The 12,244-nt window shown below is 40.5% G+C and overlaps 1 protein-coding gene across 4 annotated transcripts in view; it reads right to left on the reverse strand.

Moving 5' to 3' along the window:
- Positions 1-12,244, reverse strand: part of LOC118390706 (active breakpoint cluster region-related protein-like) — a 315,098-nt gene that overhangs the window by 92,673 nt on the left and 210,181 nt on the right. For all 4 annotated transcript variants that reach the window (XM_052456994.1, XM_052456995.1, XM_052456997.1 and 1 more), the window contains 2 exons: positions 600-697; positions 289-420 (listed from right to left, as the gene is read on the reverse strand). In XM_052456994.1, the coding sequence (XP_052312954.1) occupies positions 289-420; positions 600-697 (230 nt within the window). The remainder of the gene's footprint in view (positions 1-288; positions 421-599; positions 698-12,244) is intronic.

The raw sequence follows: 12,244 nt of genomic DNA on the forward strand, positions 1-12,244 counted from the left end.
CACACACGCACACACACGCACACACACCAATGGCAGCCCACCATCACAAAACTCATCTATTGTACACAAGAGGCCAGAAAACAACAAGTGTGAGTCACACGACGGAGAAGAGTCTGAGCTGAATGTATATCTCCATAGTCTACATAGTCTACCTAATGTACATAGGTGCTTGTGGTACACTATGTTTCTGCCAAGGTCTATAAAGAAAACAAGTCCATACATGCGTATGGAATAAGCATACCGTGAGTTTGGTTTCATGATGTGAGTTTTCCCCCACTATATCCTTACCTGCACCTGGCCCTTGCCCATGATGATGTCCACGATCTCATTGTCATCTTTGTTGAGCTTGGTCTTGTCGTAACATTTCTCGTAGCACAGGATCCGAAGGCACTGAGAACCCTCCAGCTCAATTTCAAACTCCTATTGGACAATGTACAGTCAGGACAGGAGGACAGGCTTCAATGTCCTATTGACCAGAGAACATTCTGTATGATGGAGTACTGGAATTGGAGTGAATTTGAGTAAAATGTCCTCTTGACAACATAACAGACAGTAATATGATCTGAATATTGGAGCTCTGTGTGGTGTTGGTCTCTCACCTCGTTCCACTGTGGTTCAGTGGTGTCTCTGAAGACGCGGGTCTTGGCCTTGCTGACAAAGTAGCCATAAGAGTCCACCTCTAGGGTACAGTACAGATCTGAACAGGACAGAGACACAGGGTACAGTACAGATCTGGACACAGACACAGACACAGGGTACAGTACAGATCTGAACAGGACACAGAGACAGGGTACAGTACAGATCTGAACAGGACACAGAGACACAGGGTACAGTACAGATCTGAACAGGACACAGACACAGGGTACAGTACAGATCTGAACAGGACACAGAGACACAGAGTACAGTACAGATCTGAACAGGACACAGAGACACAGGGTACAGTACAGATCTGAACAGGACACAGAGACACAGGGTACAGTACAGATCTGAACAGGACACAGAGACACAGGGTACAGTACAGATCTGAACAGGACACAGAGACACAGAGTACAGTACAGATCTGAACAGGACAGAGACACAGACACAGGGTACAGTACAGATCTGAACAGGACACAGAGACACAGGGTACAGTACAGATCTGAACAGGACACAGAGACACAGGGTACAGTACAGATCTGAACAGGACACAGACACAGGGTACAGTACAGATCTGAACAGGACACAGACACAGGGTACAGTACAGATCTGAACAGGACACAGACACAGAGTACAGTACAGATCTGAACAGGACACAGACACAGACACAGGGTACAGTACAGATCTGAACAGGACACAGACACAGAGTACAGTACAGATCTGAACAGGACACAGACACAGACACAGGGTACAGTACAGATCTGAACAGGACACAGAGACACAGGGTACAGTACAGATCTGAACAGGACACAGACACAGGGTACAGTACAGATTTGAACAGGACACAGACACAGAGTACAGTACAGATCTGAACAGGACAGAGAGACACAGGGTACAGTACAGATCTGAACAGGACACAGAGACACAGAGTACAGTACAGATCTGAACAGGACACAGACACAGAGTACAGTACAGATCTGAACAGGACACAGACACAGACACAGGGTACAGTACAGATATGAACAGGACACAGACACACAGAGTACAGTACAGATCTGAACAGGACAGAGAGACACAGGGTACAGTACAGATCTGAACAGGACACAGAGACACAGGGTACAGTAGAGATCTGAACAGGACAGAGAGACACAGAGTACAGTACAGATCTGAACAGGACAGAGAGACACAGAGTACAGTACAGATCTGAACAGGACACAGAGGAGTTAGACATCACAGTGAGTGGATCTAAAATAATCAGCAATTTAACACAATAATATCAACATCAACAGTAAATGGATAAACATTTTCCTTAGTGCCAGGATGATACCAGTATTGTTAGATTTTGTTCCATGGCTAAAATACGAAGCAGACCAAACTCTTTGGTCCTTTAAAAACCTGCTGTATGTAAAATATGATATGATTCAGCCTGGAAAATCAATTAATGTGACTCTGGATGACAACATAATGATATTTGTTTCCAACATTTGGGCTGTTTTCCTAAAGAAGTTAAATCGCTTAATGTTTTGTTTCCATGCTACAATACTAATGAGTATCGTGACATTGATATGGTCCCGGTCCTAATTTTCAGAATTGTACCACAACTGTGTAGAGTTAGACCATTTCTATATTAATGGTCAATCCACTGAAAATGTGTTTCTCAACCCCTTACCACCGAATGGTAGAGGCCTGCATTACCGACAGAATGAACACGGAACACAGACATGACTGGGCACAGCACACCATTACAATATCTCCCCAGCACTGGTTTAAGACACCGAGCCAGAGGCCTCTCTCGTCATCCCGGCTGGGGTCCCTGGGGTCTCCACTGCTCTCTGACAGCATGATGGATGGCTACCTGCTATGCCCCTGACCCTGGGAGTCACCACAGCTACACACACAGTCACATCACCCAGGCACAGAACTAGAGACAGTGTTTACACTGTAGCACAGTCACACATGACTTAGCAACATGAAAACAATGGCATGACCCATGTCTGTCTGGGTCTGGCTCATATATTCATCTCTGGGTTCGGGTATCATACCAGTGGATGACCGTCAGTCTTCTGTCACAGAACAAGAACAGCACAGGGATCCAAACAAGAGAGAAGACTGGCATATTCTTCTGTCTTGGATAAGGTAGATATTAGGTGGGGGATAGTACCCAGTTGAGGTGTGGCAGGATCATTTAATCCAGGATCCATGTAATTCCTGCTCGTTTTCCAGCACACTGAACCTCTGATGTAATCATCACTCACAATGAGGAATCATTTAGTATGGGGAGTGTGATCATAGTCCTATGATCTCTTGTCACAATATAAAAACAGGCCTTATATCAATAATCAGACACAGCAAACAGTTAAATGGTTTATGATAAGCACATATTTATTAATGGAATAATGTCCTTTTTGTAAATGATTACCTGGTATTTCCTCATTGATTCTAGAGGGTTATCTGTTAATATGGAGTCACGTTTGAATAATTATACAACATTCGCCACATGGTTGATTTAACAAAGTGAGAGGAAGGGGCCCTGTCACAGTACCACGATCATCTGACACTAACTACTGTCAATATAATTTAGTAAGTCAAAGACTACCTTCCCACAGTGCACTACTTTTGACCAGAGACTTATGGACCCTGGTCAAAAAGCTCTGGTCAAAAGTAGTGCACTATAGTGAATAGGGTGCATTTGGTACACAGAAATGTTACATTTAAGACAACTGTACATATTTGGACATAGACCTAGTGTGCTCCTCCATTGAAGTGAGTTCATAGAGAGTTAGAACAGGGTAGTTTATCACTGTTAATGACCACAGAAATAGCATTTGGCTCTGTTAATTAAGAGAAGAACCATTTCGGAAGCACAACTCCCCAATGTGTCAGATTTACACACCGGCAAACTCTGTTCAGACAGTGTGTAAACCAAAAACCACTCAAGGAAACATTCATACTCCTGGACCACTCAGATTTATCGAGAAGTTTATTTTTCCTCCATATCTGAAATAGGTTTATATGCCTGAAATCTTGCACTAAAAAACAGGGCCAGAGGGAACATTTTTAGCCTCGTTTTCACTTGTCCTAGCTAGTAGTGTTGCCAGAGGAGAATTCAGAAATGGGACATGAGGAAGTGAAAGAGAGCTGGCGACTGAAGGTGATTGGTTGAATAAGCCCCGAGGGCTGTCATTTCATTGGCAGACCTCTTCCTGCTGTTGTATAAAGGGTTAAATCTGGTGGTCAGTGAGGGGTCTGAGCGAGGTCACACACACATACGGTCTATCGGGGTTAATGGATACTGTCCTGACTCTGTCCAGATGACCTGGAAGTTGACCCCCTCCCTCTTTGTGTGTCCTCTTTCCTAATCCTAGCCTGTAGCTGTGTGTTAAGTGGTAGGTGAAACAGTGGGCAGGAACACAGAGACTCAAACAGTCATGCTGAAGACTTAAAGTAAGGGTTGTCTTATTTTTGGGGGGGGGATTTACATTTTGGATGAGCTGAAAAATCACAAGGAATTCAGCAAAAATATGTTTAATTTAAGTATTCCCACAAATAAAGTAAAAAAAATACATGTCTCAAGGTATGAAATTATTGTTATTTTTAAAATCAATCTCTTTTTGGGCTTAGTTGTAGTACATTTTCAATGTACCAATTATTATATTATTCTCCAGCCCCCTGATCAACTATATCGGCCGGCAGGCTGAATCTAGTTAGCCACCCCTGACTTAAAGCAATCAGTATATGTAGACTCTGGAAGAACAGCAAGACGTAGAGACGGAGGGGGGCGAGGGCTGCTTTATAGTGTGGGAGTCCCTTCCCCTCTGTGTTTTCTAACCACCTCCCAAACACAGATCCTTATTGTAACATGAACAATCTACCGCTTTATTTAGAACATATTGGAAGAAATCGGAACTCAAAAGGAACATTATGAAGAAGGAAACTGTAATCAAATTATTTTTCATTGGCTCCAGAATGATGACACTAATAAAAGGAGTGAAGGAAAAACAGTTGAATGAGAAAAGCAGAGGGCTGGATAACATGAAGCATTATACAGTACTAGTTCAAAACTCCAATATGGTATTTTACTGTATATGTGTTGTGTGTATTATAATGCTGTATGAAACCACCAAATCTCCATCTTATAGATGTGTTACTATAATGTTCAGTGGTGTAGAAGATGCCACCTTTATTCTAGGTCAATGTTTCCCCACATTTTTGTATCGTATTTTTGGGGCGAACAAGTAGACTTCTAGAATCTTCCACTGACCCACTTCTGAAATGTTGCCCTGAGATGAAATTGAACTCTGCTTCCTATTGGATGAAACGGTGTGTGGCAACAGTGATAAAACCATTTTAAGAGGACATGTTTGTACATACTCCAGAACTGTGTGCCTTAATCATATTGTAATGACTGTAGGAGCCATATGTTGTAGTGTGCTATGGGCTACTGTACATACACACAATCATACCAACACACAGGCACACACTCTTATGCAAGGGAGAAAATGGGTGACAGATGACTTGTACACAAACAATATGCCCTAAAGGCAGAATCCGAGCAATACAAAATGTGAGGACAGAGACCAGGGAAGCCGATAATAAAACGAAACATTAAATGACAGATGGTCTCCAGTCTCCATAACGACCCTTTTCTAAAGAATCAGAGGATTTCCTAACAAACTAAGACCTCTATAAGACTGCATCCAAATGGCATCATACACAGACAAACACGTTTGTACCAGTACTTACTTTATTACAAGTCAACCAACATAATACTTTCGACCATATCACAGGTTCCAAAGCAAGTGCCAATGTGATTTAGCAAACTTCAGGCGATGCTATGGTTAGATGGCATGAAAATAGAGCTCTTTGGCCAAGTACACCAATCCCAATACACCAAACGTTTGACTGGTACTGTATATAACATTCTATTGGTTGCAAGAATGTTGTATAATCATTTACATTGAAAAATTCTACATTTTGAATCAAGCGCCGTTTTGTGTTTCAGTTCATAAACCATCTGCAGAGAAAAAAGGGAGAAACTGCCCAATGTTTTCCTATTTTGCAATCTATATGGCACAGCTGTCAATGTTTTGGTTCTTAATGAAACTGGTATCACAATTTTCTTTAGTCAATGGTGGTCTTCAATGCAGGGCCGACAGACAAGTTCCTTACTTTTCCCCCCTTCCACTTTTCTCTTCCATGTTTGCAGTAAAATTGCAATTAGTTGGTTGTAATTTTGGGTACAGCAGACATTTCCATATTTTTGTTAGCTGCATGTGTGGGATAACTCCACCAGTCCTATTTATGATATCATTTACAAAGAAAAATGTTTTTATATATATATATATATATATATATATATATATATATATATATATATACTTTACTATTATATTTTAGTTTAACCATAATACTTTTGTAATGTTTATTCTGTATTTTCTGGTGGATTAAACTGAAACCAACTTTCTATGGCTTGCTTTCAAAATAGCAATATTTTGGAGATCATTTCATTTTCAAATAACTGAAAACGAGAGGCTGTAATCTGAATAAAGGCCATTCTTGAACATGGGATGAGACATTATTACTAATCTGCTAGAGAACCAGCACAAATTTAAGTATAACTTTTGAATGACAATCCTTTAGTAATCATTTCTGCCCTCTGAATTCAAATAGGCCAGTTTAATTTTGTCTCGCTTGCCGTTCCAAGTAAAATGGAATCATTTTTGCTCATATAATTTTAAAAAACAAGTTGGTAGGTGCAGGCAAGGCCATAGGCAAATAGGTCAACTGTGATATGACTAAAGAGTTCATGAGGATGATTTTTCCACAAATAGACAGTTATTTTCCTTTCCACAGTAGCAAGATCTTATCCATTTTTGCTAACCTTTTATTATAATGTATTGTAATGAGATCATGTCTTTCTTTCAGGAAATGATTACAGAGTATGTCCACCTCACCGTCAGACCATTTCCTTGGTTAACTACACGTAAATAAAATGTGTGATCCAATACATATAGTACAAGTCATTAATTAGTTGTAATTCAGGGGTTAGAAAAAGTACCTAGATCATCTATGAGGCTGTGGATCCAAATTGTGGATTAAAAAGAAAACATGAATCAGCGTACACTGACACCTTTGTTTTTAAGTCTCGGATTTCTAGGCCCTTGATATTATTGTTGGATCTGATTTTAATAGCTAACAGTTCGATGGCCATAATAAATAGATATCTTGATAATGGACAACCTTGTTTTACTCCTTTTGACAGTTTAAAGCTTTGAGAAGTAGCCATGATTTACTATTTTACAGCTAGGGTTACTATACATAACTTTAACCCATTATATAAGAGATTCTCCAAAATTGAAATATTCCAGGCATTTATATATAAATTCCAGACATACTTTATCAAAATTGTTTTTGAAGTCAGCTCTGAGTACACCAAAAAGGTTTGGTATACCTCAATCTGGTAGGCCAACCAGCCCTGGAGTTTTCCTGGACTTAAAGGCTTTCAGTGCATCAATAAGTTCCTCCTCTGTAATTTGGCCTTCACATGAGTATTTCTGTACAGATGTTAATTTTACATTATTAATAGGAAACAATCCTAACAATTAACTGTGGTTAGTGGAGATGGGGAGGAGACAAATGAAAACATATGCTTAATGTACTTTGCTTCTTCTTTCATAAATATAGTTTGATGAATCATGGGTGACTCAATTTGCAACAAGTTTCAGTAAATTTTGGTAGAATTTCTATATAGAAGATTTTCCCCATATTCCATCCAGTTTACTTATTTATTTGTAATAAATTACACTGGATCTTTCTTGAATATGTTCCTCCATTTCTTTTTGTTTTTCCTGTAATATATTCTGTGCATCAATGGTACTGTTTTTATTGCCATCTATCTGTACTGTTAGTCCCTCCATTTCCTTCATTAATATGGATTATTTTCACTTGAATGACTTTTCTTTTATAGATGAGTACTGAATTGCATGGCCTCTAAGGGCACATTTAAAAGTGTCCCATACAATAAGGGGACCTGCTGTACCTATGTTATGTTTGAAAAAGTCAGTTATTCATTCTTCGGTTCTGGTTAAAAACCAGATGTCATTCAATAACCTTGCTCACGTGTAAATTCTGTAAGAGTAATGTATATACCAATTATTTGATGGCCCGACCCCTTTTTATCCCCGATCAACACTTTTTGAACTTTTGGTGCCAGAGAAAATGACATAAGGTAGTTGTCAAGACAACTAGCTTAATTGAGTCTCCGCCATGTATATCAAATCAAACTTTACTTGTCACATACAACATGTGTAGACCTTACTGTGAAATGCTTGCAAGCCCTTAACCAACAGTGCAGTTTAGGTCAGAATATTTAAGCGTCCATATATCCACGAATTCCATTACAATGCATTTGGAAAGTATTCAGACCCCTCGACTTTTTCCACATAATGTTACGTTACAGCATTATTCATTATACATACTTTATTTCCCTCACCAATCTACACACAATACTCCATAATGACAAAGCAAAAACATGTCCTTGAGTGGTCCAGCCAGAACCCGGACTTGAACCCGATCGAACATCTCTGGAGAGACCTGGAAATAGCTGTGGAGCGATGCTCCCCATCCAACCTGACAGAGCTTGAGAGGATCTGCAGAGAAAAATTGGAGAAACTCACCAAATACAGGTGTGCCAACTTGTCGCGTCATACCCAAGAAGACTCGAGGCTGTAATTGCTGCCAAGGGTGCTTCAACAAAGTACTGAGTAAAGGGTCTGAATGCTTACGGAAATATGATATTTCCATAGTGTTTCTATACATTTGCAAAATTTTCTAAAAACTTGTTTTTGCTTTGTCATTATGGGGTATTGTGTGTCGATTGATGAGGGGGATTTTTTTTTAAATAAAATAAAATGTATTTAATCCATTTTGTGGAAAAGGTCAAGGGGTCTTAATACTTTCTGAATACACTCTATATTTGTATTATTTTTTTGTTGTACTTCTTACCCTTTTTCTCCCCAGTTTCGTGATATCCAATTAGTAGTTACAGTCTTGTCCCATCGCTGCAACTCCTGTATGGACTCGGGAGAGGCGAAGGTCGAGAGCCATGTGTCCTCCGAAACACGACCCTGCCAAGCCGCACTGCTTCTTGACACACTGCTCGCCTACCCCGGAAGCCAGTCGCACCAATGTGTCGAAGGAAACGCTGGCGACCGTGTCAGCGAGTCGCTAGAGCCGATGGGACAAGGACATCCCAACCGACCAAGCCCTACCTTAACCAGGACGACGCTGGGCCAATTGTGCGCCACCTCTTGGGTCTCCTGGTCGCGGCTGTCTGTGACACAACCTGGGATCGAACCCAGGTCTGTAGTGACGCCTCAATCACTTAGACCACTGCGCCACTCGAGAGGCCCCAGACTTTTCCAAACACAAAAATACACCCTATCTTCCATCACAATACACCCACATACTGTGCTTTCGATGTCCTCTGTTATCTATGTTGTTACCCCTAACGTGTTGATTCCTACCTAACTTCAGACTTTTGAAAACTTTGTGTTCCAGTTCCTTATAAATGAAGATGTATTATTTCAATATTGATCCTTTCTTCTAATGCTGGCTTTATCTATTTATAAATACTACAAGTAGAAAGTTGAGTACTAATTATTTTACAACATTCCCTATTGTGAATGGTATAGTGTATTTGTAGTTTATTTCTTTATCAAGTGTTGTATTTACATGTGTATTACAATCCCTACCATGGATAATATTGTGTGTTCCATTATTTGACTCCTCTATGGGAACTTATTATTATTATTATTTACAATAGCCACGGAGTAGTCGTGGTGTCTCGGAACAGTTGGTTATCAATATACAGTTTGTAGACGACAAGAGGTCCACATTTTCCTTTAAGTCTATTCACCTTGAAGTGTGGGTACAGAACTTTGCGCCGGTCTGCAATTTCCTTCGGGACCTGATCATTCATTCCTATTTTTGTGCCAGCGAGTCTTTTGTCCAGGCTATTAACTATTATTTCAATCTTTAAAAAAAGCTAATTTGGCAAACCATTGGGCGCTCGTATGTATCGCTATCCTGTCTTTCTGAAACGGTGTACACGTCGACAGTATCGCCTGGGATCTGTAGCGCTTTAAGGAGGAATTCTTTCACCATGCTTTCAGGCTCTTCACCTTAACTTTCTTTAATACCTGTAAGTATCAGATTTTGTCACCTGGGACCTAATCTGTATTACAAGTACGACTTACAAGTAAGTACGACTTCTCTCAGAAACATTCTCCTTATGAAGTAAATTAATGTCCGTTTCAATAGTATTGACTGTCCCTTTTTGCTGGTTTGTTTCTTTCTCCATTGTTGCAGCTTTTTCACCACTCATTTCAAGGCTCCTTCATTTCTTTACTGACAAGTTCAAAACTCCCAATTCATTGATTTTAGCAGCTCGGTTTCCACTCTTACCAGGTGTTGAAAAACATAAATCGGTGTCTGTCGAGGAATCTCGTAGTTCTTACATGGAGTTTGGTTCTCCATTTTTTCCCTGATTACTCCAACATGTTTTGACCTCGACTGCGTTCATAATATTTATCAATAAACTTCTCTAGCCTTGTACATTTTGGGGGGTTATTATGCAGCTTGTGAGTAAATGGATCAGTAGTGCTACTATTTAGTCAGTTTTAGAGATAATGAATATTGCTTCTTCAGTCCGCCATCACACTTCCCTTCAGGGCATTTCCTCAGTCAGTTTGTGCTGAACCAGGTGTCAGGAAGGGAGGGAGGGAAATAGGTTATGGGGTTATTTTGCTTCCAGTGGTTCTGGGACCCTTGTTAAGGTCAAAATGGTTAATTGATGACAAAATCAACATTGGCCACCTCAGTATCTGGACTTGAACCTCATTGAAAACCTGTGGTTTGAATTGAAGTGGGCAGTCTATAAGCGCAAATCTGGATCTGGAAAGATTATGTACAGATGAATGGTCTAAGATCCCTCCCAATGAGTTCTCCAATCTCATAACACTTAGCCTTTTTCTAAAATGTTTCATCCTCCCAATGGGAGGGTGCTGGAGTATTGAAAAACATTTTTTACCCCCATCTTTTTTATTACTTGTTTAAAAAAAGTTTTATTTGAGAGCAATTGTATTAGTAAAAAATATTATAAAAAAAAAAAAAAAAATGTGCATACAATATATCTAGGTACTTGTATTATTTATTTTATACTGTCTTTTTTGCTTATCTTTTTCAAGGGATCCAATAATTGCGGACCCACTGTAGGTGATGTTACTAGCTACTATCTGATACATAGACATAGGAGACATAGGAGACACTACCCATGGAGGGGTGTTTAGACTAAAACAGCATATCTTACATTAGAGGACAGGCTCTACCAGAACAATGCCATGGTATCAATACTCCTTCCTCTCCCGCATATCAGAAGGGCATGATAATTGTTTGGTCTACTGAGAAAACAGAGGGAAAAGTAAAACCAAACCACTTCCACGTCCCTCTCTGCTCTGGAGAGATTCAAACAGGCTTTCAGTGGAGACAGCTTTCCCCTTTTTCTCCAATCCATTACACAAGAAAATCTATTTCTGAAGCTTTCATAAAGTACAGTCCAGGCTGTAATGGTAAAACTGAGGCAGAGGTTGGTTGTTTTTTTCCTCTTTGGGTGATATTTGAACGGGTGCTTCTTCTGTAACAGGCAGTAGAGCGTGTTCAGTGGAGTGGCAGCTGTCTGGTAGAGACATATCTGAGCCACTCTAGAGCTCACTGACATCATATCACCCTGATCACTCATACTAAAGCTATCACACACACGCACCGGGCAGGGAGAGGGTGTGTAGATAGACAGACAAAATGCTTCTCCTGGCCTTCACAGTCCATGTGTGTGTGTCCCTTGAGGGTCCGACTGTGGCTGTGTAGGGGCCACTCTGTTCCCGTCAACTTTCTTTATGGAGTAGCTGTGTCTTTGACAGCCCCTAGCATCAAAGCAGCCACAGGAATGTGACTGTGGTCCAGAGCTGCTCCTCAGGGACTGGCCCTGTGGTGCGCTCTCTACCACTCTACCTCCAGCCCCCCCTAATTCATTCTCTCTCACTCTACCCCTCTCTCTCTTGGTCTCTCTCGCTCTCTCCACCTCTTCATCATCTCTATTTCTCTCACTCTCTCCCCATATCTCTCCCTTTTATCAGAAGAAGCCCGGAAACACATCGGTAATAGCTTGAGGTAGCAGAAGCACCTAACCACAGATTTAACTTGATACTGATCTCTATAATACATAAACAACTTTTGGAAAGCTCCTTTTCTGAGCTAGCCATTAAAAACGTATTGTCCACAGATGTAATTGAATCTGAAACACACTTTAACTGGAAGAGAATATTGAAAAATGATACATTTAAGCAATAAGGCATGAGGGGGTGTGGTATATGTCCAGTATACCACGGCTAAGGGCTGTTCTTATGCACAACGCAACGCAGAGTGACTGGATACAGCCCTTAACCGTGGTATATTGGCCATGTACCACAAACCCCTGAGGTGCCTTATTGCTATTATAAATGTAATTAGAGCAGTAAAAATAAATGCTTTGTCATACCCGTGGTATACGGTC

The sequence above is a fragment of the Oncorhynchus keta genome, chromosome 11 (assembly GCF_023373465.1).
Source record: "Oncorhynchus keta strain PuntledgeMale-10-30-2019 chromosome 11, Oket_V2, whole genome shotgun sequence".
NCBI lineage: Eukaryota > Metazoa > Chordata > Actinopteri > Salmoniformes > Salmonidae > Oncorhynchus > Oncorhynchus keta.